Source organism: Leucopleurus acutus (genome assembly GCF_964270905.1).
Source record: "Leucopleurus acutus genome assembly, chromosome: 4".
Lineage (NCBI taxonomy): Eukaryota > Metazoa > Chordata > Mammalia > Artiodactyla > Delphinidae > Leucopleurus > Leucopleurus acutus.
The window spans coordinates 396,008-422,561 of NC_139146.1; the positions used below are offsets into that span (position 1 = coordinate 396,008).

At 52.8% G+C, this 26,554-nt stretch overlaps 1 protein-coding gene across 3 annotated transcripts; it reads left to right on the forward strand.

Annotated features, from left to right (window-relative positions):
• Positions 1-204: 204 nt before the first annotated feature.
• TMEM175 (transmembrane protein 175) lies at positions 205-26,167 on the forward strand. Of its 3 annotated transcripts, XM_082837876.1 has the most exons (11): positions 205-544; positions 15,496-15,656; positions 15,800-15,838; positions 17,451-17,548; positions 18,455-18,506; positions 18,638-18,673; positions 19,334-19,417; positions 19,776-19,940; positions 23,398-23,476; positions 23,615-23,750; positions 25,390-26,167. In XM_082837876.1, the coding sequence occupies exons 2-11, from the start codon at positions 15,504-15,506 to the stop codon at positions 26,069-26,071; spliced, it is 1,524 nt and encodes a 507-aa protein (XP_082694002.1). In that variant the 5' UTR covers positions 205-544; positions 15,496-15,503; the 3' UTR covers positions 26,072-26,167. The 3 variants fall into 3 exon arrangements, with proteins under 3 accessions (XP_082694002.1, XP_082694003.1, XP_082694004.1); XM_082837877.1 differs by lacking the exons at positions 205-544; positions 15,496-15,656; positions 15,800-15,838 and adding an exon at positions 16,285-16,564; XM_082837878.1 differs by lacking the exons at positions 205-544; positions 15,496-15,656; positions 15,800-15,838; positions 17,451-17,548 and adding an exon at positions 17,941-17,991.
• Positions 26,168-26,554: the final 387 nt, after the last annotated feature.

Below are 26,554 nucleotides of genomic sequence, written 5' to 3' on the forward strand. Positions count from 1 at the left end.
GTCCGGGTCCACTCGGCAACCGCCGGCCGCGAACCGCACCAGCTTCCGCCCGACGCCGCGACGCAGGGGCGGGAGCGCGTCGCCGCCCGGAAGAGCGCCGGCGCCTCACTTCCGCCGCGCCAGCGGCCGTGCATGCGCAGGGCGGGGTGCCGGCTGGGGGAGGGGCGGTGCGCGTGCGCGGTGCCGCAGGCCTCGGAACGGATTTCGGTTGTCGCGCTAACAGAGGGCTGGCGGCGGCGGCAGTGCCTGTCCCTGGGTGGTCTGGACCCCGGCGCGGCGCTCAGCCGTCCCCACGTGGCCGTTTCCGCGGAGGCTGGTGCTCGGGGGCTCCCGGGGCTGGGCCGCACGGCGGGAGGAGCGGGTCGTGTGCTCGGAGCGCCGGGGGGCCCGCAGTGTCCATCTTTTTAACGAGTTGGTTGTTACTGAAAGACTGAAGAGGTTAATTGTAGAAACCGAGTTTTGTAGCTTCTGTAGAAAAGTCAGATCTGTCAGCATTGGACCCAGAATACCGCGTGTCACCCGTCACCTAGAGCTGCCCCCTCAGGTAAGACACCACCACTCGCCTGATCCCTTGGCTCGTTTGTGTGCCCGGCTGCTTCCTGTAGGTCCTGGTGTGGAGTGTTCATCCCCAAACTGAGGACTGGAGCCGAAAGCCCCAGACAGCATCTTAACCCGCCTAGAATTTCAAGCTACTAAAAATATCTTTCCAGACGGGCTAACGTGCGTTATCCTTATACTAAAGCAGCTTCATTCATACAGTGCTTTACTGCTTGCAGTATCTTTTTATGTATTCGCCTTAATGATCCTAGATTATTTTGGAGAACGCACAGTATAGTTAATCCCGCACCCCACACCCCGTCTTTGGGTGCAAAATGTGCTCAGCAGTGTCATTACCTGGCCAGGTGGCCAGGGTCTTGTTGCTACAGCTAGTGGTACAGCTAGAAGTCCACACAAGTTACGTGGCTTTTTCAGCCGGTGTGTTCGTCTGGTAAATGGGATACAAGGATTGGGGGCTCAGGAAAGAGCCCAGGCTGTATTTGGTTGTCCCTAGCATGTAGGTGGTAGTTGACTTGGAAGAGCGCACCAAGGGGACACCGCAGTTAGAAAGAGGGTACAGTCTTCAGAGGGGAGGAGCTGCCAGGGAAGCAGGAATAAAACGTAAGAGAGGGCTTCCCTGGTGGCGCAGTAGTGGAGAGTCCGCCTGCTGATGCAGGGGACGCGGGTTCGTGCCCCAGTCCAGGAGGATCCCACATGCCGCGGAGCGGCTGGGCCCGTGAGCCATGGCCGCTGAGCCTGCGCGTCCGGAGCCTGTGCTCCACGGCGGGAGGGGCCCCGGCGGTGAGAGGCCCGCGTACCGCAAAAAAAAAAAAAAACCACTAAGAGAGCTTTATGTCACCGGGCCAAAGAAAGATGTTGGGGAGGGTGGTGGTAACTAAAAGTGTCAAATGTCATTTAAAAGTAGGAAAAGATGTGTGTTGGATTTAGCAACAATGAGATCTTTGGTGACCTTGCCAAGAATAAATTGTTTCATTGGAAACTCTCCATTACCCTGAGTGGAAGAGTAAAGAAATGGAGAGAGAGATGGTAAGTGGAGGTAACTCAGTAAATTTGGCTATGGAGAAGAAAGTGTGGGAGGTAGAGTTATGATGGATGTTGAGAGGTTGTAGGATAGGAGATCGCTGAGCAGCCTCCAGCTGATGGAAGGGGGCCAGTCAGTGTCTGCTGGGAAAGAAGGGACAGGTGCAAAGTGGTCCCCTAGACGGTAGGAGGGAATGCCATCCAGAGCATAGGGAAGTGTTCACTTTGGATGTAAGAAAATCGCTTTTCATCGTAAAAGGAAGAGAGGAAGGTGGGTTGTAGTTGCAGGTAACTTTATGTGTTTATTGGACTGAAAGCAAAGGAATTCTCTGTTTTCTTCTGTTTTCACTGTGAATAAGGAGAAGAAAACGTCTCCCGAAAATGGGAAGGGAGGTAAGAAAACTAAGATTTGAGCAGTGTGGGAAAGATCTAAAATAGCTTTTGTGGAAAACCTAGTGAATAACTCACTAGAAAGCATGATGTAGTCCAGGGCTCGTCTGACTTTGGAGGTTGTGGGTTTATTCTGGTATGACCTACATTTGCGTGGAGGTTTTTAATAGTGTAATTACTTTGGAGACGAGAGTCTATTCAGACTTTGTGTTTCATACTGATGGAGCACTTTTTATACTGACACTGCACTAGGTGCTATAGTAACACCATCTTAATCCAGATCTGTGTCTCCAGATCACACTTCCCTCCTGAACTCTTAGACATTTGTTCTTAGGTATCTCTCATATACATGAGATAGCTCATGTATACATGTCATATATATATATATATATATATATATATATATATATATATATGTCTAAAACTGAATTTATAGTCTTCATCGCCAAACCTGTCCCTTTGTAGTAAATTTCATAACAAAAGACTATAATCAGACGTTAAGAAGATTATTTTATAATGATGAAAGGGTGAATTCATGAAAAGACATAACAATCCTAAACAGTTCTGCCCCTGATAATAAAGCTTTTAAATACATGAAGCAAAAACTAGTAGTAGTGCAAGGAGAGAGAGACAAACCCACAACTGTAGTTGGAGATTTCAATACTTCTTTCTCAGATAATGATAGAACAAATACCCAGAAAATGACCAAGCGTATGGTAGAGTTGAATGACACCAGCAACTTGATTTAATGGACATTTGTAGAATACACGTTATCAAATATATAAACAACATTTACCAAGATGGATCATATTCTGGGCAAATAGGTTTTCTGACCACAGTGGAATTAAGCTAGATATCAATAGCATATCTCTGGAAAATCATCCAAATGTTTGAGAACTGACTGACTCACTTTTAAATTACCCATAGGTCAAAGGAGAAATCAAAAGGGAAATTAAAATTTTGAACTAAATGAAAATGCAGCATTTCAAAATTTGTGGCTAAAACACTACTAGAAGATAGGTCTCAAATCATTCATCTTAATAAACTAGAAAAATAAGAGCAAATGAAACTCAAAGTAAGTACAAAAAGGGAAATAATAAATACCAGTAGAAATCAATGAAATAGAAGACAAAAACAATAGAGGAAATCAATGAAACCAAAAGCTGAGTCTTTGAGAAGATAAATAAAAAAGAGAAATTTCTGGCCAGGTTGAACAAAGAAAAAAAGGGTTAACAATATCATGAATGAAGGTGATGACATCATTGCCAAAAGGGTAATCGGAGAACATGAACAACTTTATGCCAATAAATTCAACGACTTGCACTAAAGGAACAAATTCCTTGGAAGACAATACCAAAACTCACTCCAGAAGAAATAGATAACCTAGATAGCTCTATAACTATTAAAGCATTGAATTTGTAGTTAAAAACTTTTCCTAAAAGAAAATTCCATACCTAGATGGCTTTACTGGGAATTCTACCAAACTAAGGAAGAAATAATACCAATTCTATATAGATTCTTAAAATTGAAAGAAGGAAATATGAATGCCAGCTCATTCTATAAGGATAGCATTATTCTAATGCCGAAGTTTGACACAGGCATTACAAGAAAAGGAAACTGCAGACTAATGTTCCTCATGACAAAGATATAAAAATTCTTTCAAAACATTTTTTAGCAAACTGAATCCAATACTATATAAAAAGGATAATACAACATAACCAAGTGAGGTTCATCTTAGGATTGCAAAGTTGGCTTTGTATTAAAAAATGGATCAATGTAATTTACAGTATTACAGTGAAGAAGAAAACCAAATCAGTCATCTCAGTAGACATAGAAAAAGCATTTGACGGGGACGTCCCTGGTGGTCCAGTGGTTGACTCCACACTACCACTCCACGGAGCACGGGTTTGATCCCTGATGGGGGAACTAAGATCCCACATGCTGACCGGCACAGACGAAAAAAAATTCAAAAAAAGAAAAAGCATTTGACAAAATCCAGCATTGATTTCCTGATTAAAAAAAAAAAAAAACTTTCAGCAAACTAGGAATAAAATGAAAACTTCCTCAACATAATAAGGGCATCTATGAAAAGCCTATAGCTGACCTATGGAATGATGAAAGACTGGATTTTTTTTTCCCTCCAAGATTGGGAACAAGTCTCTGGTCTCACCATTTCTATTCAACATTGTACTAGAAATTCTAGCCAATGTAATGAGGCAAGAAAAAGAAATTAGGGGCTTCTCTGGTGGCGCAGTGGTTGAGAATCTGCCAGCTAATGCAGGGGACACAGGTTCGAGCCCTGGTCTGGGAGGATCCCACATGCCATGGAGCAGCTAGGCCCATGAGCCACAGCTACTGAGCCTGCACGTCTGGAGCCTGTGCTCCGCAACGAGAGGCTGCGACAGTGAGAGGCCTGCGCACCGCCATGAAGAGTGGCACCCGCTCGCTGCAACTAGAGAAAGCCCTTGCACACAAACGAAGACCCAACACAGCCAAAAATAAATAAATAAATAAATAAATGTATTTTTTTAAAAAAGATGAGCTAGTTAATTTCCATCCCACTACCTTCACTCACTGAGTCCTCTGCCTTTAAAAAAAAAAAGAAAGAAATGAAAAGCTTACGTATTGAAAAGGAATAAGGAAGATTGTTTATTTGAAGATCACATGATCTTCGGGGAGCTAAGATCCCACATGACTCGCAGCCAAAACACCAAAACATAAAACAGAAGCAATATTGGAACAAATTTAATAAAGACTTTAAAAATGGTCCACATCAAAAAAAATCTGAGGAAAAAAAATGTCTCCAGGCATTGCAAATGTCCCTTGAGGGGCAAAATTGCCCTCAGTTGAGAATCATTGTTCTAGGTTAAAAAATGCATGGAAACTACAGAAAGAGCTACTAGAACTAGTGACTTTAGCAGGGTTGCAGGATACAAGGTTAATATGCAAAATAAAAAGTTATTGCATATTTCTAAATAACTAGCAACAAATATTGGAAGCTGAAATTAGGAAAAAAAACACTATTTACAGGAGCATCAAAAGATACCAAATCTTTGGGATAAATCTGAAATAGATGTGCAAGACTTATAACTGAAAACTAAAAAGGTTTGCTCAGAGACACTAAAGACCTTAATAAGTGGAAAGGTACACAGTATTCATTAATTTAGAAAATTCAGGATCGTTAGGACATCAAATTAACCTATAGATTCAATGCCATTCCAATTAAAATCCCAGTAGACGTTTTTTTAATTGACACACTGATTTTAAAATTCATTTGGAACTGTGAAAGAGCTAGAATAGCCAAAGCAAGTTTGAACAGGGACAGATTTTTATGACTTATACTATCTAATTTCAGTACTCCAAGTAGTGCTCCAAATAGTGCGGTGTTGGCATAAAGGTGTAAGTAGGCCAGTGGAACAGAATAAAAAGTCCAGAAATTGGCCCATGAGCATAAATATGTTCAGTTGATTGTGAATAAGGAATAAAGGTAATTGGAGAAAGGATAGTCCTTTCAACAAATGGTGCTGGAAGAATTGGATATCCATATGTTTAAAAAAAGAATGTTAATCCATACATGGCATCATATATGAAAAAACTCATAAAACTTCTAGAAAACAATCTGTGAGAGTTTCTGATATGACACCAAAGTACAATCCATAAAAAATAGATAAACAGGCTTCCCTGGTGGCGCAGTGGTTGAGAATCCGCCTGCCAATGCAGGGGACCTGGGTTCCAGCCCTGGTCCAGGAAGATCCCACATGCCGTGGAGCAGCTAAGACTGTGAGCCACAACTACTGAGCCTGTGTGCTGCAACTACGGAAGCCTGCGTGCCCGTGGTCTGCAGCAAGAGAAGCCACTGCAACGAGAAGCCTTCGCACTGCAATGAAGAGTAGCCCCCGCTCGCCGCAACTAGAGAAAGCCTGCGCACAGCAACAAAGACCCAACACAGCCAAAAATAAATAAATAAAATAAATAAATTTTAAAAAATAGATAAACAGGACTTCATCAAACTTAAGAACTTCAAAATACATTGTTGCAGGTGTGCTTCAATAGGTGAATGGATAAACTGTGGTGCATCTATAAAATGGAGTATTATACAATAATAAATAGAAATGAGCTACAAGCCACAAAAAGACACGGAGGACCTTAGAAGCATGTCACCAAGTGAGAGAAGCCAGTCTGAAAATGACACATACTGTTAGATTCCAACTGCATGACATTCTGGAAAAGGCAAAACTGGAGACAGTGGAAAGGTCCATGGTTGCTAGGTGTTTCGGGGGGAGGGAGGGATGAATAGGGGGAGCACAGGGGATTCTTAGGGCTGTGAAATCGTTCCGTATGGTACTAAAGTGGTGAATACAAGTCGTGCATTTGTCAGCACCCATAGAACTATAACACGATGTGTCAGTGTGTCGGTGTTGGCTCACTAACTGCCACACTAATGTAAGATGTTAATGGTGGGGAAGAGGGCGGGGGGAATGAACAGGTATATGGGAGTTCTCTGTACTTTCCCTTCGATTATTCTGCAGACCTAAAACTGCTAAAAAAAAAATAGTCTGTTGATTTAAATATATATGTGTGTGTATATATACACACATAAGTATATAAATATATATATATACACATAAATATATAAATATATATACACACAAATACATAAATATATATACATACATAAATATATATATACACACATAAATATATAAATATATATAGACACACACATAAATATATAAATATATATATACACACATAAATATATATATACACACAAATAAATATATATATACACATAAATATATAAATATATATACACATAAATATATAAATACATATATACACACATAAATACATAAATATATATATACACACACATAAATATATAAATATACACACATAAATACATAACTATATATAGACACACAAATATATAAATATATATACACACATAAATATATACATACACACATAAATATATAAATATATATACACAACTATAAATATATATACACACACACATAAATATATAAATATATATACACACATAAACATAAATATATACACACATAAATATATAAATATATATATACACACATAAATATATATATACACACATAAATATATAAATATATATACACACATAAATATATAAATATATATGTATACACATAAATATATAAATATATACACACATAAATATATAAATATATACACACATAAATATATAAATATATATATACACACATAAATATATATATACACACATAAATATATAAATATATATATATATATCTTACATGTTGAGAGAATGAAAAGACAGCCCATACTGGGAGAAAATATCTGCTAATGGACTTGTATACGGAATATAATACATATATATGTTTATATGTATGTATGTAAAGAGAAGTACACAATCGCTGCATAATCTTCCCAATAATTTCCCCACTCCTGAAGGAGCTTACAAGGCTCTTTGTGATTTAGTCCCGCCTTATACTTCAGGTACACCTCCTAGTTTGAGCCTGTGCTCCAGCCTTATCAAACTTCTTGCACTTCGATGCACACCGAGCTCTCACTATTAGACACACACACGTACACACAGAGTCATTATTTGTCTTTCAATAATCCTCACAGCATTGTTTGAGAATTAGAAGAAACAAGACATATAAAGTACTTGGAACAATGCTTGGTACTTAGTAAATGTTGGACAGATGTCACATGTTGTTCTCATTGTCATTTTGTCATAAATATCTCCAGACAGCACTCGGGCATTTCCCATTCTGAGCTTTCCCAGACTGAGCCTGCCCAGGACACCTCTGCCCCACCACACCCTGAGGCGTAGCCAGCACCCTGCGTGGCTCTGCAGGGTCACGAGCCTTCAGTTACCTCCTCTCTGTTATAGGAATTTTCAACTCCCTCTTCCTGCCATCGGAATTTAACAATTCTTCAGTCTCTTCCATCTTAAGAAAAATTATTTCTCAACTCCACTCCTCGACCTTCAGTCTCGTGTTCTTTCATTCATCACCATGAGTCTTAAAAACTCGTGTGTGATGGAGGTTAGGTGTAGCTGACATGTTTTTGAACACTTATGTGCCAGGTGCTTTTTTTTTAGCCATGTAAAATGCACGTAACAAAATTTACCATCTTAACCCTTTTTGAGAGCACAGTTCAGTGGGATTAAGTACATTCACGTTGCTGTGCAGCCGTCACCATCATCCGTCCACAGAACTCTTCATCTTGCAAAGCTGAAACTCTGGTCCTATTAAGTAGTAACCCCCACCTCTCCCCCCAGCTCCTGCCAACCACCCTTCTACTTTCTTTCCTTATGAACTTGACTCCTCTAGGGACCTCATATAAGTGGGATCAGACAGTATTTATCCATTTGTGCCTGGCTTATTTCACTTAGCATAGTGTCCTCAAGATTCAACCATGCATAACATGTGAGAATGTCTTTCCTTTTTAAGGTTGGATAATATTTCATTGTAGATGGAGATGCCACATTTTCTTTAGATGTTCATCTGTAGATGAACACTGGCGTTGCTTCCACCTCTTGGCTATTGCAAACAATGCTGCTGTGATCATTGGTGTACAAATATCTCTTCCAGTTTCTGCTTTCCATTCCTTTGAGTATATACCGAGAAGTGGAATTGCTGGATCCTATGTTAATTCTCTGCTTAAGTTTTTGAGAACCCTCCATACTGTCTTGCACAGCAGCCGCACCATTTACATTCCCGCCCAGCAGTGCACAGGGGCTCCGTTTTCTCCACAGTCTCACCAAGAGTTGCTGTTGTCCATCATTTGCTTGTATTATGGCCACATCCTGGAGGGTGACTGTCTCATGGTTTTGATTTGCTTTTCCCTAACGCAACCCAGTAATGCTGAACATCTTTTCATGTGCTTATTGGCTACTAGGATATCTTCTGTGGAGAAGTGTCTTTTCACATCCTTTGCCCATTTTTTGAATTGGGTTGTCTTTTTACTGTTGCGTTGTAAGAGTTCTGTATATATTTCGGATGCTAGAGTCTTACTAGATACGTGACTTGCAAATATTTTCTCCCATTCTATGGATTGTCTTTCACTTTCTTAATAGTGTCCTTTGAAGCACAAAACGTAAAATTTCGATGAACTCCAATTTATTTTTTGTCGTTGCTTGTGCTTTTGGTGTTGTATTTAAGAACTCTTTGCCAAATATGAGGCCATGAAGATTTTCTCCAATGTTTTAGCTCTTACATTTAGGTCTTTGATCCATTTTTAGTTAATTTTTGTATGTGGCATGAGGTAGTATCTAAATTCATTCTTTTGCATGTGGATATCCAGTTGTCCCAGCAATATTTGTTGAAAAGACTATTCTTTCCCCATTGAATGGCTTTGACACCCTATTGCAAATCAGTTAACCATAAATGTAGTGGTTTAATTCTGAACTGTCAGTTCTCTTCCCTTGATCTGTATGTCTGTCTGTATGCTGATACTGCACTGACTTGATTACCATAGCTTTTGCACTAAGTTTTGAAATTGAGAAGTGTGAGTCCTCAGGTTTGTTCTTTTTCAAGATTGTTTTGGCTACTCCTTAAATAGCCAGGGGTTCCTTAAATTTCCATATGAATTTTAGGGTCAGCTTGTAAATTTCTACATGGAAGGCAGCTGGAATTTTGATAGGGATTGCATTGAATCTGTAGATCAATTTGGGAAGTATTGCCATGTTAACAATATTAAATTTTCTAATCCATGAATAGAGGATGTCTTTTCACTCATTGAGGTCTTCTTTAATCTCTTTCAACAATGTTTTGTACTTTTTTTTAAAAGATTATTTACTATTTATTTATTTAATTAATTTATTTTTGGCTGCATCAGGTCTTAGTTGCGGCACGCGGGATCTTCATTAAGGCATGCAGGATCTTTCCTTGCAGTGCGCGGGCTCTTTGTTGTCGTGCACGGGCTTCTCTCTAGTTGTGGCGTGCAGGTTTTCTCCTCTCTAGTTGTGGCACGCAGGCTCCAGGGCACGTGGGCTCTGTAGTTGTGGCATGTGGGCTCCAGAGCGTGTGAGCTCTGTAGTTTGTGGCACGCGGGCTCTAGTTGAGGCACGTGAGCTCAGTAGTTGTGGCGCGCAAGCTTAGTTGCCCCGTGGCGTGTGGGATCTTAGTTCCCTGACCAGGGATCGAACCCATGTCCCCTGCATTGTAAGGCAGATTCTTTTTCACTGGACCACCAGGGGAGTCCCTGTACTCCTTTGTTAAATTTGTTCCTAAGTATTTTTGATACTATTATAAATGTAATTGTTTTCTTAAATTTGTCTGATTGGTTATTGCTAGTGAATAGCAATGCAGTTATTTTATATATTGATCTCATTTCCTGCAAACTTGCTGAACTCATTTATTAGTTCTAATAGTTTTCTTGTGTGGATTCCTTAGGATTTTCTATATACCGAATCACATCATCTGCAAATAGAGACAGTTTTACTTCTTTCTTTCCAGGCTCTATGCCTTCTGTTTCATTGTCTTGCATAGTTGCCATGGTTAGAACCCCGAGCAGTGTTGCATAGATGTGCTGAGAGCAGACATCCTCGTCTTGTCACTGATGTGAGGCGGATAGTTTTCAGTCTTTCACCATTGAGTGTGATATTAGCCCTGTATCAGGTTGAGGAAATTTCCTTCCATTCCTATTGTGTTGAATAGTTTTTATCATGAAGAGGTGTTACATTTTGTCTAATGCTCTTTCTGCATTTATTAAGATGATAGTTTGTGTCTTTTTTCTATTGATATGGTGTGTTCCAGTAATTGATTTTTTAATTTTAAACCAACCTTATGTTCCTGGAATAAAACTTAGCATGGTATATAATTCTTCTTATATGTTGCAGAATCCATTTGTCAACCTTTTGGTGAGGATTTTTGTGTCTATATTTGATATTTACTGACTTTTTAAAACTAAAATTTAATTGAAAGAAACTTAAACATACAAAAAGTATAGAAAGCAATGTGATGGACATCTGTTTCCCCAAATTAACCCGTGCCTAAAGAAACACATTAGCTTTTGTCTTATTTTTGTCCGGATGGTCTTCTTTTCCCTTCACCCCTCTGCCTGCTCTTCTCAGCTCCTCTCTCTCCCTCCCTTCTGTAAAGTAAAGTATTAAGTTTAAGGACTTCCCTGGTGCTCCAGTGGTTAAGAATCTGCCTTCCAGTGCAGGGGATGCGGGTCCGATCCCCAGTCAGGGAACTAAGATCCCACGTGCCACGGGGCAATGAAGCTGGTGCGCTCTAGAGCCTGTGTGCCACAACTACTGAGCCCACGTGCCACAACTAGAGAGCCTGCGCGCTGCAACGAGAGATCCCTCATGCTGCAGCTAAGACCTGACGCAGCCAAATAAATAAATATTTTTTAAAAAATTAAAAGAAAAAGGTATTAAGTTTAGTGCTGGTGAAGGTGAGGAAGTCCCCTTCAGGCTGCCTCTCCCGCTGATTACAGGTAAAAACTCTGGACAAAATATTAAAAGAAAAAGTATGCAAAAGGCAATAGGTTGGAAAGGGCAGTTGGAACTTGAATCAGTGACCACACGTGTGAGTTTTCCATTTTTTCACTCTTCCTCCTCGTGGCTTTGACCCTAGGCCAGTTCCCAGTTGTGGGCCTGGGCAGTGAGGGCTGCTGTACCCCATCTTTCTGCCTGTAGCAACTATGAAAGGGGCCCAACAAACAGGGGCATGTGAGAGAGAGGCAAAGGAACTAGAATAATCCAAACAGTTTTGGAAAAAAACAGAGTTGGAGGACTCTAGCAGATATCAAGACTTACTATGAAGCTATAATCAAGGCAGTGTGAAACTGGCAAAGGATAAATGCATAGTCAGTGGGACAGAATGGACACTCCCCACATGGGCCCACACAAATGTGGTCTGTTAGTTTTTGACCAGGGTGTGTGCAAAGGCAATTCAGTGGAGAAGGAACAGTTTTTTCAACAAGAAGTGTTGGAAAAACCAGACGTCCATCTGCAAGAAAGGGAAACTTGACGATACTTTGTATTTTATATAAAAATTAACTCAAAATTGATCGTAGATCAAAAGTAAAACCTCAAACTTTAAAACTTCTAAAAGAAAACAGAAAATCTTTGTGCTCTTGGGTTAAGCAAAGCATTGTTAGATATGACACCAAGAGAATGGTCCATAAATGAAAAGGTGGCGAGTTGGAATTCATCCAGATATAAAGATGGTTGTTTTTTAATGTGGACCATCTCCAAGGTCTCTGCTGAATTTGTCACAATGCTGCCCCTGCTTTACGTTTGGTTTCTTGGCCTTGAGTCACATGGGATCCCAGCTCCCCAACCAGGGACTGAACCCGCACCCCGCGCGTTGGAAGGTGAAGTCTCAACCACTGGACTACCAGGGAAGTCCCGTCAGAGTTTAAAACTGCCATTCTTCTGAAGAGGTAAGAGAAGGAAAGGCAAGCCACAAAACGGCGAGGAAATGCCTGCGAATTACATATCTAATGCCGAACTTCTAACCACGATGTGGAAGGAACTCTCAAAATTCAGTAAGAATACAAATAACTCCTCAAAAAAGTGAACAAAAGATTCTAGCAGACACTTTGCCACAAAAGACGTGCAGTTTAAAAGTAGGCATGTGAGAATACCCAGCTGGTCGATACGAAAGTGCAAATTAAACCACAGTGAGGTAGCACATCTCTCGGCACAGCTATAATTAGAAATTCATTAAATAGGGGCTTCCCTGGTGGCGCAGTGGTTGAGAGTCCGCCTGCCGATGCAGGGGACATGGGTTCGTGCCCCGGTCCGGGAAGATCCCACATGCCGCGGAGCGGCTGGGCCCGTGAGCCATGGCCGCTGAGCCTGCGCGTCTGGAGCCCGTGCCCCGCAACGGGAGAGGCCACGACAGTGAGAGGCCCGCATACCGCAAAAAAAAAAAAAAAAAAAAAAATCATTAAATTTTGAAAAGACCCTCCAAGCCAAGTGCTGTCGAGGGTAGGAGCAGATGCGGCTCTCACACACTGCTGGTGGGAACGCAGAGTGCTGCGGCTGCTTTGGTAAATGGTTTGGCAGATAAAGTCGACCCGTACTTACTAAATGACCCAGCAGACCCCTTCTGAGGTATTCGCCCAAGAGAAATAAAACAGGTTTACACAAATACCTGTGTGTACATCTTTATAGTGTCTTTATTCTTAACTGCTAAAACCGTGAATGACCTGTTTCCCGACTGGTGGGTGGATAAACAGGTACGTTCATGCAGTACAATTAACTACACAGCAGTAAAAGACATGTTCCTGATACTCCCGAGACATGGGCACATCTCAGATGCACTGTGCTGAGTAGAGGAAGCCAGGCTCCAGAGGTTCTCTGGGTACAAGGCCATTTACAGGACGATCTGGAAAGGGCAAAACGACAGTGACAGAAGACACAAGCGGTGGCCAGGGTTTGGGTCGAGGAAGGCCTGCCCACAAAGGCACTGCTCGGGGACAGAACTGCTTTGTGATGGGGCCATGGTTACACGCCTTGTGCATTTGTCTAAATCTCAGCGCTGGCGCCAGAAGGAGTGATTCTTCCTGTGTGTAAACTTTAGAAAGTGGGTCCAGTGAGAGAGAAATTAGAGCTACAGATGAGAGCTAGAGCCGCATCCGCACCCGCCCTCCACCCCTCCCGCCTGGGTCACCGCAGTGCTGTCCTGTATGTGTTACTGTGCTCTCACTGGTGTGTGTGTACATCAGTCGTGCGACACGACGTGCGTCTTTCTGCACCCGATCCATCCCTCAGCGTTGTGCCTCTGCGTGTATGCATGTAGGTGGTTTCTTCTGTTGGCATTTGCTGTCTCAGTCTGCTCTGGCTGCCACGACAGAATGCCACGGGCTGGGACCTTAGACAACAGGACTTCATTTCTCACAGTCCTGGAGGCTGGAAGTCCCAGATCAGGGTGGCAGCCAGTTCAGTTTCCCGTGAGGCCACGTCCCGGCCTGCCGACACACAGCAGAGGGAGGGAGCCCGCCGGTCCCCTCCTGTCGGGGCACCAATCCCATGCTGGGACCCACCCTCCCGGCCTTCTCTAACCTAGTCACCTCCAGAGGCCCCACCTGCTATCCCATCCCCCGGGGTGGGCTCCACATGCGACACGTGCATATTCGGGACACAGACAGTCCACAGCCCTTGGTAGCAGCTCCCTTAGTGGTTAATAATGTGCCGCCTGTCAGTCAGAACGTGTGTGGCTTTCAGTGTCGAGGTGAACTGCTCCGCGAGGCCCGCAGTCCCCACCTCATGTGCACCCTGGGGCTGGCCGCCTAGGGGTGGGCGCCGCAGCCCTGACCAGCTGCTGAGTGGTCTCCCGGTGCCTGAGGTGCCCTGCGCCCCCTGCCAGCTTCTGCATCCCCCACGCCCTTGCCGCCTGTGCAAAGCTGACCTCTCATCGGCGCCCTTTGCACCTCCCGGGCTGCTGCGTATCTTGTACGTGTATCGGCACTTTGTCCTTCCTGTCCGGAAGTCCCCGTGAGCCTCCCTTCTGCACTCTGGGGGCGGGGTTCTGGTTTTGTCTTGTCCTGGGAGGCTCGGCTGTTAGTTTTGACATCCAGCCGCCCCTCGGAGCTCCTCCGCCTCACTCTCCCTCAGGCTCCTGGCGCTTTGCCAGGGTCGGCAGTGTCCTCTTCAGGGTGAAGACCAGGGCGCCCTTTCGCTTCCAGTCTTCCCTCTCGGGGGGTTTACCACTCGGGCCACCCGTCCGAGGGAGCCCTGGCGTCCTGCGCTCCGGACCCCCTCCAGCTCCGTGCCGGGCGCCTCGGCGCAGTGCTTCCCGCACGCCACCGCGGGGCATCCCGTCCTCTCTGATAGCATTTGCGGGTGACTCCAGCCCCGACCTCTCTCCCGACCTCTCGATGCTGGCCCTCTGCCCAGGCAAGCTCCGTGGCAGAGGACGCGTGCTGCCCTTCAGCAAGGAGCCTGGTGCCTCCCAGCGGCCATGGCCTGCCCCCCCGGGGTTCCCACTGCGGGGCCCCGACTCCATTCCCAGGAGGCACTGGCATCTCTTCTGCCCGGAGCCCCGTCAGCCGGCACCTCGCTTGTCTTCCCAGCCCACCTCTGATACTGAGTTGTCCAGGGAGCTCTGCCGTGGGGGCTTCGCTGGCGGGTGCCCGACCAGTCCCCCAGGCCGCCTGCCAACAGGAGGAGCGAGAGCGCCCTCCAGTAGGGCAGCAGCCGGGGCAGCTGGCTTTCCACGCAGAACCTTGATTCCCCCAAAGGTCGCATCATGGTTGGGATGCAGGGTGCAGTGGGAGCAGGGACACGGTGGTGTCTGGTTGGGGTCGAGGGTGTCACGCCCAGCCCCGGAGCACCCACCATACGTGCCGTGTGCCTCCGCTTGCCTCTCCTGTCCCTAGAGGGGACACGGTCGCAGGGTGTGTCTCCCAGGTCACAGGCCCCTCTTCTAGAAGGCTGGCTGGGAGAGGAGAACAGGGCAGAGGAAGCAGCGGCAGGGCCCCTCTGCCCAGCCCCGCCCAGCCTGTGTCACGGCCCCCAGGAGCACCCCATGGGCTCAGACCTGTGCTTCTTCCCAGGCACCACCATGTCTGGGCCCCAGACCCCAGAGCCGGCCCTAGGTGGGCGGGGAGCCTCCTCCACGGGCTCACAGGACGACGACACGGCTGACGGGATCCAGAGCTCGCATCGCATGCTCAGCTTCAGCGACGCGCTTCTGTCCATCATTGCCACCGTAATGGTCCGTGCGGGCCCCGCGGCCACTGGGGGTGTGGGGAGGAGCCGCCCAGCACTGGCCTGCGCCCCCGGCACGTGGCGTCCAGGGAGCAGTTGGTGCCCAGCCCAAGAAGTGTTCCCGGGTTCGTGTTGTGTCTGTTCCCCTAGATCCTGCCTGTGACCCACACGGAGATCTCCCCGGAACAGGTACTTGGGAACAGTCTGCAGTGTCTGGTGTGCGGGCGAGGGTCCAGGAGGCTCAGGCCCTGAGCTCGAGGCCGGGCTCCACTCGGGCGTACCCGGCTGGGAGGGCCAGGCCATCCGCCACGTCCCCCAGCGATGCCATCCAGCCCTGGTGCCCTCGCGCTGAGCCCTGAGCAATGCAGGAGCGCCTGGAGGCTGTCGCGGACTGTGCCGGCAGGCGTCGCGGGGAAGCTCCCTGAGCTCTCTGTCTGTCGCGCTGGCGTGCCTCTCAGAGCAGGTGCTTGGGGGCAGAGGGCGGCCGGCCTGCTGGGCGTGGGCCTGCGCCACGAGCAGGGAGGTGAGTGGGAAACGAGGTTTTTGTAAAGCAGAGTTTCCATGGCTAGTCAGTTTGGAATATTTCCATTTTATAAGTAAAATGGCCACACGTCGCAGCACCTCAGAAACCGGACGTGATTCCGGGAGACGTTCGGAGTTCGCGGGCGTGTGTGTGCGCGAGCACGGCTCTCTGGGCCCCTCACGTCGAGTGGGTGTCACCTCTGGGCTCCAGGATGCGCAGTGCTGGCCCAGGACGTGTGGCCGTGGTCTGGCTGCAGCCCAACCAGCACACTTAGCCTGGACACTGCCGGGAGTCATCTGCGGGAGGTGATATCACTACTTCTCGTAGCGTTTGGATGAGAATTAAACAGAAATGATGGTCGAGCCTGACCTTGGCGACTGGCACCTGGCACGGTGAGCAAAGGGCCCCGTGCGGCTTCCTCTGCTCCGGGGCACCCCCCCCCCAAAGAGGGCCTGGGGGCTGCGCTCCGGCCAAGCTCAGGAAAGCCGTGTGCCCACCGGGGGCCTCGACGCTCTCCTGGCTGTGCCTGCCCCAGTGCCTTCTGGGGACCTCGGTGCCGCCAGTCTCAGAACAGGGTGGTGGGTGTGCACGCGAGATGCGGGAGGGGATGGGATGCGCGGGCCTGGAGCTCCTTGCCTCTCTGCGGTCGGGGTCGCGACCTCTGTTGACCCACGAGAGGGCTCTGAGCCAGAAGGTTCCACGGAGGCGGGGAGACCCCTTCAGGGAAGGCGCTGAGGCTGGTCTTGACATGAAGGAGAAGGTTCATCAAGGCCAGAGGGACCCAGGGATCTGGAAGTGGTGCTGCCCATGTGGTCTCAGAGGAGCAGCAGACACGGGCAAGGTTGCATTTGGAGTTTTTGCTGACGAAGCGTAAACCCTCTCCCGGCCTGGGGCCAGCTTCCTGCGCAGCCCGCACCTGGCGTCCAGACACCGCGGCCCTCTCGCCAGGCCTCGCAGTTGCTTCGGGATCGCTTACCCGGCGACGCCGTGACTTCGTGCGGCCGCACGGCCTGTGGCCACCCTGCCAGGATCCCGGGAGAGGCTCGACGGAGACCTCTCTGCCTCCAGAGCTGGCATTTCTGGGGGCCTGCCATGTTGGGAAGATGGGGGGCCTCCGCAGGGGCCTCAGGGACAGCCCGGGACTGAGGCTGAGCCTTGGTGGGGGGAGGCGAGGGCTCCCAGGTACTTCTCCGGCCCCCCAGGGCCTGGCGCCCGGGGCCGGGGCCGCCGGCTGCCGTGGGTGAATCTGCGTCTGATGGTGACGCTCTTCTGTTCCAGGAGTTTGACAAGAGTGTCCAGAAACTTCTAGCGACGAGGATCGCTGTGTACCTGATGACCTTCCTCATCGTGACCGTGGCCTGGGCGGCACACACGAGGTACGGGCAGGCTGGGGCCTGTTTCTGGGCTGGCAGCCACATCTTTGTGGCTGGCTGGGTGTGTGCCCAGCAGGTGTGGCCTCGCCCTGGCCGAGGGTCAGGGTGGCAGTGGGGGTGCACTCGGCGCTGATGAGCTGTCCTCGGGGTAGATGGCGGCCCCGCCCTCTGGGGCTGAGTCACGAGGGGTCACATTAGTGGGCTGCCCCTCCCCTCCCCTCCCCCGGCCCCCCCCTGCTGGGTCAAGCCTCTGCTTTCTCCTCTGCACACGGCAGCAACAGGGCTTACACCCCAGGCCCGGGACGATGAACGGGGTGCCGGGTGCAGCGCTGCTCGGGCCGCCGTGAGCCCGGGCAGGGCAAGGGCAGGGCTGTGGGCTGCCCACCTCTGCTGCACTGTGACACACGTGCTGTGCACGGCCCCTCCGTCCTGATCCCTGGACTCTGGTGAGGAGGCTGGGGCCTCGGGACACACGCTCCAGGGCCCGAGCTCTCTGTTAAGGAGGAAAAGGTTCCTTAGGACCCAAGGGGGACAGGGCCCCAGAGCTGTGGGCATCACCTGAGCCCCCGACGGGGCGCAAGGACCAGGAGGACCCCCGGAGGTGGGTGGGGATGGGCTGGGTGCTGGCGTCTCGGTTACAGAACGCCCCCCAGCAGTGCAGACCTCCCCAGTTGGGGGAGAAGGCCACATCCTCGTGGGTCAGAACCCTGGGGGGGGACCGTGTGGGGGCCGGGGAGGGGCCGGGGCCTCGGGAGCTCTGCCTGCTTCCGGCCTCCTTTTTCAGGCTTCTGTCCACGTCTTTCCGTCTCGGTGTGAGACCGTCTCTGTCGTATGAGTGTCTGTGTTTGATGCCGTTAGAACCATGTTTACTGACAGCATGACTTTTCCTGTTTTCCTTAAATTGTTGAGATTGTTCCAGGTTGTTGGGAAGATAGACGATACGCTTGCCCTGCTTAACCTGGTGAGTTTGTCCTTCGGTTTCTGCCTTGCTCAGCTCCCCGGGGGTGCCCCGGCTGCGCGGGCTGGGCCGCACCCACTCCCAGGGCCCCGCACGCCGCCCTCAGCACCCCTCCCCCCCCTCCCTCCCCCCAGGCCTGCATGATGAGCATCACCTTCCTGCCGTTCACGGTGAGTCCCAGGGACTTCCGCCCCCTCTCCCACCTGGGGGTCCAGCCTGCCCTCCTGCACAGGAGGGCTCTGCCCCAAGGCGCTCCCTTCTCAGAAGCTCTCAGGCCACTGGGAGGCCCGGGGCCTGGACCACGGGGTTGCAGAGAGGAGAGAATTTTCCTGGGGAAGGGCCGACCCTGGGTTTCCAGGCTGGACGGAGTGGGGAGGCTTCCAGGGCCCCAGGCGGGGCTGTCGGGGGCAGAGACCAGCCTGGCCTCCAGGGGCGCAGTGAGGGGCGCCCCCTCCGTGCTCCCTGAGGCTCTCGGCTCCCGCCTGAACCCCGGAGCCCACGGCCTCCTGGCCAACCTGGGCTCATCCCCAGCACGTGACCCCTCCGTCTCCTCACCCCGCAGCTCCCTCTGGTTCTGACAGAGAGCGGGGCTCTGGGTACGTAGCCCATCGCGGAGAACTGGGGTCTGGGGAGTCTATGAATCTGATAAGCGCACAGCTTTAAAGGCTTCCAGCACTGGGCGGGATGGCTCTGTGAGAGAGACGCCTCCAGGGCTCGGGCCGTCCCACCCAAGACGGCTCTGCTGCTGAGCGGCGGAGCCCAGCTGATGCACGGGGCTCACGGGCCCTGGGGCCCCGCGGTCCTGATTCTGGGGTTTTTTCTGGCTGCAGTTTTCCTTGATGGTGGCCTTCCCTGAGGTGCCTTTGGGCATCCTCCTGTTTTGTGTGTGTGTGATGGCCGTCGGGGCCGTGCAGGTAGGACACCGGCGCCCCGCCCCCACACCCCGTCCTCGTGGAGCAGAAGATGTAGCGCGTGTGGGGCCGCCCATGGCGGGAGCTGTGCAGACGCCACCTGCCACGCAGCGCCTGCCACAGGGCACCCGCGTGGGCCGCGGCAGGGCAAAGCCAGAGACGCTCGGGGCCTGGGCTTCCTGTGCTGACGGGGAGAGAGAGTGAAATGGGGCCGCCGGCACCCTCAGGCGGGGCTCTGTGAGACCCGCACCCGACCCCCAGAGCAGAGCGAGGGCTCCCGTCCACTCTGCGCCCCCAGAACATCCTGCAGCGAGCCCCACCCGAGACCCCGCTCGCACCCTGCAGCCTGCCTCTCCCGCAGGCGCTGATCGTGGTCTACGCCTTCCACTGCCCCCACCTGCTGAGCCCCCAGATCGAGCGCTCGGCCCACCGGGCCCTTTACCGGCAGCACATCCTGGGCATCGTTCTCCGGGGCCCGGCGCTGTGCTTGGCTGCGGCCGGCTTCTCCCTTTTCTTCTACCCAGTGGTGAGTCGGGGTGGGGGCGCCGGGGGGTTGTGCGGGGGGCCCACTGGGGGGCTGCTCTGCGGGGAGGAGCCCGCGTGGGCAAACACGGCGCACGCCCTGTAGGTCCGGGAGGCCGCGTGCCTTCTGAAGACGTGCGTGCATAGGAACGTGAGCCGCCAGAAGAGAGAGAAAGTGGAGAAGGAAACTCCAGAGCAGGAGAGACTGGAGTGGAGAAGAGGGAGATGCAGGCGAGGGTGGAGCTGGGCGAGGGCCGGGCGGACGCACCCCCAGCGTCCAGGGAGAGACGGCGGCCGCGCGGGCAGAGCCGTGCGGGACTCCGTCCACGGCGCCCTCGAGCCTGCAGGTCGTGCTTTTCTTTTTTAAATTTACTTATTTATTTATTTACTTCTTTTTAGTGGAGCGTAGTTGCCTTACACTGTTGTGTTAGTTTCTGCTGTACAGCAAAGTGAATCAGCTCTACGTACACGTACATCCCCTCTGTTTTGGATTTTCTTCCCATTTAGGTCACGGCAGAGCATTGAGTAGGGTTCCCTGTAGGTTCTCGTTAGTTCCGTTTCATACGTGGTAGCAACAGTGTATACGGAGGGTCCGCCCTGGCCGAGCTGCCGGCGCTGAGCCACAGCTGACTCGACAGGTATATTGTTCTGGTGCAGGTTCCCTCGTCCAGGAAGGGGAAGGGAAACCCTAGCGAGCCGCCGTCCCAGAGCTGCTTGTAGAAGCTGGATGCGCAGCTCCTGCCTTTAATTAACTGAGCTCTAGTGAGGTAAAGTGAATCTCTACACCCAGAGCATCGTAAGACGTGTGAAAAAATGAACGGTTAACGTTACTTTAAACATCTAGTAAGTGTTTTAAGAGAATTCAAGTTTAAAACAAACAGGATGGCAAGGCCTGCAGAGCCGCACCCTGGAGGATGGAGCTGGGGGCTGGGGTCCAGTGTCCAGGGCGCCCCAGGTCAGGCCACGGGTGGGTAAAGGGGAGGGTGGACGTTGGCGTGTGAGGTGGGGCCGGGCCTCGGGCTTCTACTCGGTCCCCTCGCCGTACAGTGTCTGCGCCTCTTGGGTGGGCCCCGCTCCTCTCGGGCGGGAGGGATGCTGCGGGGGCCCTCGGGGTCAGGCGGGGTGTCCCAGGGTGGGGCTGGCGATGGGGAGGCACAGAGAGACAGCAGGGCAGGACTGAGGGGCCCACTGCGTCCGGGCTTCCGGTGGGACAGCCCCTCCTGGCTCTGGGGACAAGGTCAGGGGCTGAGGGGCGGTGAGGGGCAGTGAGGGTCGTCGCGTGGAGGACGGAGGGCACAGCTGGGATGTGGTACGTGTGGCCTGGGTCGGGAGAAGCAGGCAGAGCTGAGGCCCACAGGGGCCGTGCCCACTGGTCGGGCCTGGACACTGGCCCCGGGAAGCCCTGGGGCAGGCAGACAGGGCCCCGCGCGCTGCCGGGGACCGCGATGAGCCTGCGCAGTGGCCACACCCTCACGGGACGACAGTGGTGGGAGGCAGGCGCTGGGCCGCCACACTGGGGAGAGGAGAGTCCTTGGTGGGGCTGGGGGGTCTGCGGCCTCAGAGGGAGCGGTCGGTCGTTTCTCTGTGCTGCGTTTTTTGCCCCTTCCTCTCCATCCCTCCCACTCCTTCCCCACAGTGGGGGTCTGACCCCTTGTCCCCTGTGAGACGGGGCATGTCAGAGCCTCCTGGCCCCCAGGCCCACCCCCTGCAGCCTCCCCACGAGCCCACGGCCATCCTTCCAGGCGTCCTCACCAGCCCCTTCCCTCACGTGGGACGCTGTGCGGGGTCCACCTTCCAGGGCCAGCCACTGCTCACTGCCCTGGCCCAGGTCGTCCTGACCTCCCTCTGGACCACCTCCTCCACTGGTGACGCTCGGGGCCCAGGGCCTCCCATGCCAGCTTCCTGTGCCGGCTGCTCCCAGGACTCGCGCTCCTCCAGACCTGGGCAGGTCCCCGTGGCCATTTAGATCTCCCCCCGCCCCAGAACTCAGGCTCCCCCTCGGGCTGTTCTGTTCCCTCCTGCCCCGCAGCGCACGTGCACATACACAACACACGCCGATCCTGCGTGGCCACCGTCGCCCCCCGGGGCCTCTGCACTCACCTGCCAGGCACCTGGGACACTCCACCCCCTCGGTGTGTGTGTGTTGAGTGACGTGTATGGTGTGGTCTTCTGACGTGTGGAGACTGGAGGTCGTAAGCAGAGCTGTGATGCCGGCCGCCCCCCGTCTGTCCCCGAGGTGCCCGTCATCTCCTGAGTCCCCTCACCAGGCCAGGTGCCAGGTGACCTTGAAGCATGACTGTGAAGGACGGGGTGGAAGCCCTTCGCTGAGAGGGGCCACCGGCCAAGGCGACAGGGCTGGGCGAGGAGCTTTCTGCGGCCACCTGGGGCCCGGGAGCACGCCTGTCCCGTCAGCCTCCCTGTTTAAAATAACTGGGTGTCCGCGTAGCAAAAAATTGACCACTGTGACCATTTTATCTGCGGCGTGCAGCTCGGCGGCATTGACCGCCGACGTCGCCATGCCTCACCTCCCTCTGGTTCTGGGACTTTTCATTCCCCCGAGACAGAAACCCTGAGCCCGTGAGCGGCCACTCCCTGTCTCCCCACCCTCAGTGCCGGGAAACTCGAGTCTCCTTTCTGTCTGTAGGGGTTTGCTTATCCTGGTTCCTTCATATTAGTGGAATTATGAAACGGGGCTTCTACGTCTGGCTTCTTTCACTCGGCATGCTTTCAAGTGCATGCACGTCGCCGGTGTCAGGATTCCCTTCCTCTTCATTAGCCGGTGGTACCCCACTGTGTGGATGGGCCCCGTCACCCACCCACGGACACTCGGTGGCTGCTGTGAGCATGGGTGTGCCCAGAAGTGGCCTTGCCGGGTCCTGTGGCGATTCCCTGTTTAGTTTCTGAGGAACCTCCCGACAGTTCTCCAGCAGCTGCGCCATCTCCGTTCCCACCGACGGCGCACAGGGCTCCAGCCCCACCCCACCCCAGCACGGCTGCTCCCTGTTCCCGCTGGGAGCGTCCCGAGGCGTGCGCTGCTCTCCTCGTGGTTGTGACTGGCGTTTCCCCGAGTGTTAGTGGTGCTGAGCGCCTCCCCACACGTGTCGGGGCCGCGTCTCTTCCTCGGAGAAATGCCAGTTCAAGTCCGTGGCCCATTTCTCAGTTGGGTTATTTGTCTCCGTCGTGGAGCTGTCGGGGCTCCTTATGAAGCCTGGATAGTAACCCTTACCAGGCGTGTGGTCTGCAAACACCTCCTGTTCTGTGCGATGTCTCTTCACCCCCCGGTAATGCTCTTCTGCGCCCAGAAGCTTGCTGTCTTGATGGCGGCTGACTCACCTGTTTTGCGTCCTGTTGCTCGGGCTGCAGTCCCTTCCGGGCGGGCAGCTTTGGGCTGGGATTCCTGGCTGGGCCCCCCAGTGGAGGCGCCGCGCGCCCTGACGTGCCCTGTGCCCTGTCTCGTGCAGTCGTACCTGCTGATGGCGACAGTCATCTTCCTGCCCTACGTCAGCAAGGTCGCCGGCTGGTGCAGAGCCAGGCTTGTGGGTAGGTGCCAGGCGGGGCTGGAGTGCGGGGTGCTGGGGCTGCCGCCGGGGCGCGCAGAACATGGGCCGGGCAGGCGGCGTCCCTGCGGGGCCTCCTAGCTGGCCTGAGGCCCTGAGGGCTTGGCTGCCCCTCCCACAGGCCCCAGGGAGCCCCCGGCTCACAGCCTGGAGATCTTCACCTTTGACCTGCATGAGCCGCTCAGCAAGGAAAGGGTGGAGGCCTTCAGCGACGGGGTCTACGCCATTGTGGCCACGCTGCTCATCCTGGACATCTGGTGAGGACCCGCCGGGCCAAGACTCCTCTGCCAGCCCCACAAAGGCGCCGAGGTCTCCCGGCCCACCCTCCCAAGGGGCTCCCACCTGAGAAGGGCCCGGTCCTCGTCCTTCCCAGAGCTGCACACGCAGGGCGGGCGGCCCTGGCTCCCCGCGTCCCTCTCCTGCTCCGAGCCCGCCTCTTCCCTTCGCTCCTGCGCTTCTGCTCGGCCAGGCAGCCTCTGCGGTCTGTCACAGTTCCAACCTTAGCTGTTGTCATTTTGTTTCTGTTTTATCTGCTGCTTTTTCAAGTCTTCCGTCTTTTCTTTAAAGCCTTTTATTCCTTGGTCGTACTTCAGCACGTTCTTATTTTGTTAACGTTAAAATGCGCTTATTTTATGTTCTGTAACTGATCACCTAAGGTCTTTTTTTCCTTAATATAAATTTATTTATTTATTTTTGGCTGTGTTGGGTCTTCGTTGCTGCGCGCGGGCTTTCTCTAGTTGCAGCGAGTGGGGGCTACTCTTCGTTGTGCTGCACGGGCTTCTCATTGCAGTGGCTTCTCTTGTTGCGGAGCACGGGCTCCAGGCGCGCAGGCTTCAGTAGTTGTGGCACGTGGGCTCAGTAGTTGTGGCTCGCGGGCTCTAGAGCACAGGTTCAGTAGTGTGGCACACGGGCTTAGTTGCTCTGTGGCATGTGGGATCTTCCCAGACCAGGGCTCAAACCCGTGTCCCCTGCATTGGCAGGCGGATTCTTAACCACTGCGCCACCAGGGAAGTCCCTCACCTAGGTCTTGATGCTCCTAAATTTCTCTTAGTAGCTTTTCCCTACTGTAATTTGTGAATTTTTAAAAATTGGGAGCAAATGTCCATTGGTACCAATCTCTGAGACCTAGACCTAAGGTTCTGGGGTGATCGGGCTTTGCTTCTGCCCTGCAGCCAGGCCATGCTGGCTTGGGTCCCCTGCTGGGTGGTAGCAAGGAGCCAGCTGTGGCTGGGAACCCCGGGGGGTGGGGGCGGTCAGGGTTCTTTCCTCCACCCAGAGCCACAGCCCCGAGGACCCAGGTGGGGATCCCCGGGAAGCCCCCAGGCTCTGTCTCCCGCCCCCAGCCCCACCAGCACACGTGGAGCCGCCATCGTGGGCACAGAGGTGTGTCTGGGCTGCGTGGCTGCAGGGCGGCAGCGCCATGACCTCAGTGGGGAGAAGCCTGGGCCGGATGTGCCTTAGAATCGCTCCTTAAAATAAAGTTCTGCCCAGGAACCTGAGGACCTCGGAGGCAAAGCCCTTCAGGTCTCTGGGACCGCTCCCGAAGTGGACGGGCCGCCGCAGGACGGTGGGCAGGCCTCAGGAGCACCCACCCGTGGGCGCCAGAGGGGCTGCGGGCTCAGGGCCCCGTGCCGCTCACCAGCCCAGGGTCCGGTGGGCTGGGCTGTGGTCAGCCAAGGAAATACAGGCTGCAGTTGAACTTGAACTTCAGGTGAACGGCGCTGCGTGTGTGAACACAGGTGCGCGCAGTCTTAGTGTAGGCCGTCCGTTCATCTGAAGTTCAAGTGTGCGGGGGGCCGGCAGCCCACGCAGGGGCTGGGACGGGGTGGGGGCAGGCAGCCCGGAACGGACGCCCGAGGTGGGGCCGCTGCAGATGCTGTGTATCTCACCCCTCAGTGAGGACAACGTCCCGGACTCCAAGGACGTGAAGGCGAAGTTCCACGGCAGCCTAGTGGCGGCGCTGGGCGCGTCTGGGCCGCACTTCCTGGCCTACTTCGGCTCCTTCGCCACGGTGGGCCTGCTCTGGTTCGCCCACCACTCGCTCTTCCTGCACATCCGCAAGGCCACGCAGCCCATGGGCCTGCTCAACACGCTCTCGCTGGCCTTCGTGGGTGGGCTGCCCCTGGCCTATCAGCAGACGTCGGCCTTCGCGAGGCGACCCCACGACGAGCTGGAGAGCGTACGAGTCAGCTGCGCCATCATCTTCTTCGCCAGCATCTTCCAGTTCGCCATTTGGACCACGGCGCTGCTGCAGGGGGGGGAGACGCTGCAGCCCTCGGTGCGGTTCGGGGGCCGGGAGCACGCGTTCATGTTCGCCAAGCTCGTGCTCTACCCCTGTGCCAGCCTGCTGGCCTTCACCTGCACCTGCGTGCTCAGCAGCTTCAGCACGGCCATCTTCCACGCCATGCAGATCGCCGTGCCCTTCACCTTCCTCCTGCTGCGGCTTCTGGTGCGCTTGGCACTGGCCGGCCTGCGGGGCCTGCGGGGCCTGCGGGGTCTGGCCCGGCCCACACACACCCGGCCGGTGCCTGGGGCCACGGACGATGCGCAGTCCCCGCTCCTCCCTGCTCCCTGCTAGTGCGGCCCCGGTCCCCTGCCTGAGGTCCAAGTGTCCGGCTGGTGGCCCGGCCTCGGGTTTTGTTTTCCTTGTGAAGTTTCATGCTCTACCTCAGCCCCTCAGATTGTCTTCCACTGTTGCAGACAAGAGTCTCGCAGGAGTGTCACTGTGTCCCACGTGCCTGTTGTCTGCCTCGACCGAGTGGAGATGAGCCGCGGGGGGGCTGCAGGCAGCGGGTGGTTCCGGGGCAGCTGGGGCCGCAGCCCCGTGGTGGGTGTGGGTGTGCGATGTGGCCTGGTCCTCAACAGGCAGCACGTCCCGCGGGCAGAGGGCCCTGGCAGCTGCTCGGCTCTCCAACCGGCCCCCACATCCCAGGCCTCCTCCCCCAGCACACTGGCCTCGGGCACAGACGCAGGACGCGGCAGCAGGCTATCCAACCGGCCCCCACATCCCAGGCCTCCTCCCCCAGCACACTGGCCTCAGGCACACACGCTCCCCCAGCAC

Bases quoted from the DNA above. Each gene is read 5' to 3' on its own strand.
- TMEM175 (XM_082837876.1), top strand. From the start codon at position 15,504: ATGTCTGGGCCCCAGACCCCAGAGCCGGCCCTAGGTGGGCGGGGAGCC. The intron at 18,507-18,637 runs GTGAGTTTGTCC...CCCTCCCCCCAG, and splicing joins CGCTTGCCCTGCTTAACCTG to GCCTGCATGATGAGCATCAC. The intron at 18,674-19,333 runs GTGAGTCCCAGG...TTCTGGCTGCAG, and splicing joins TCACCTTCCTGCCGTTCACG to TTTTCCTTGATGGTGGCCTT.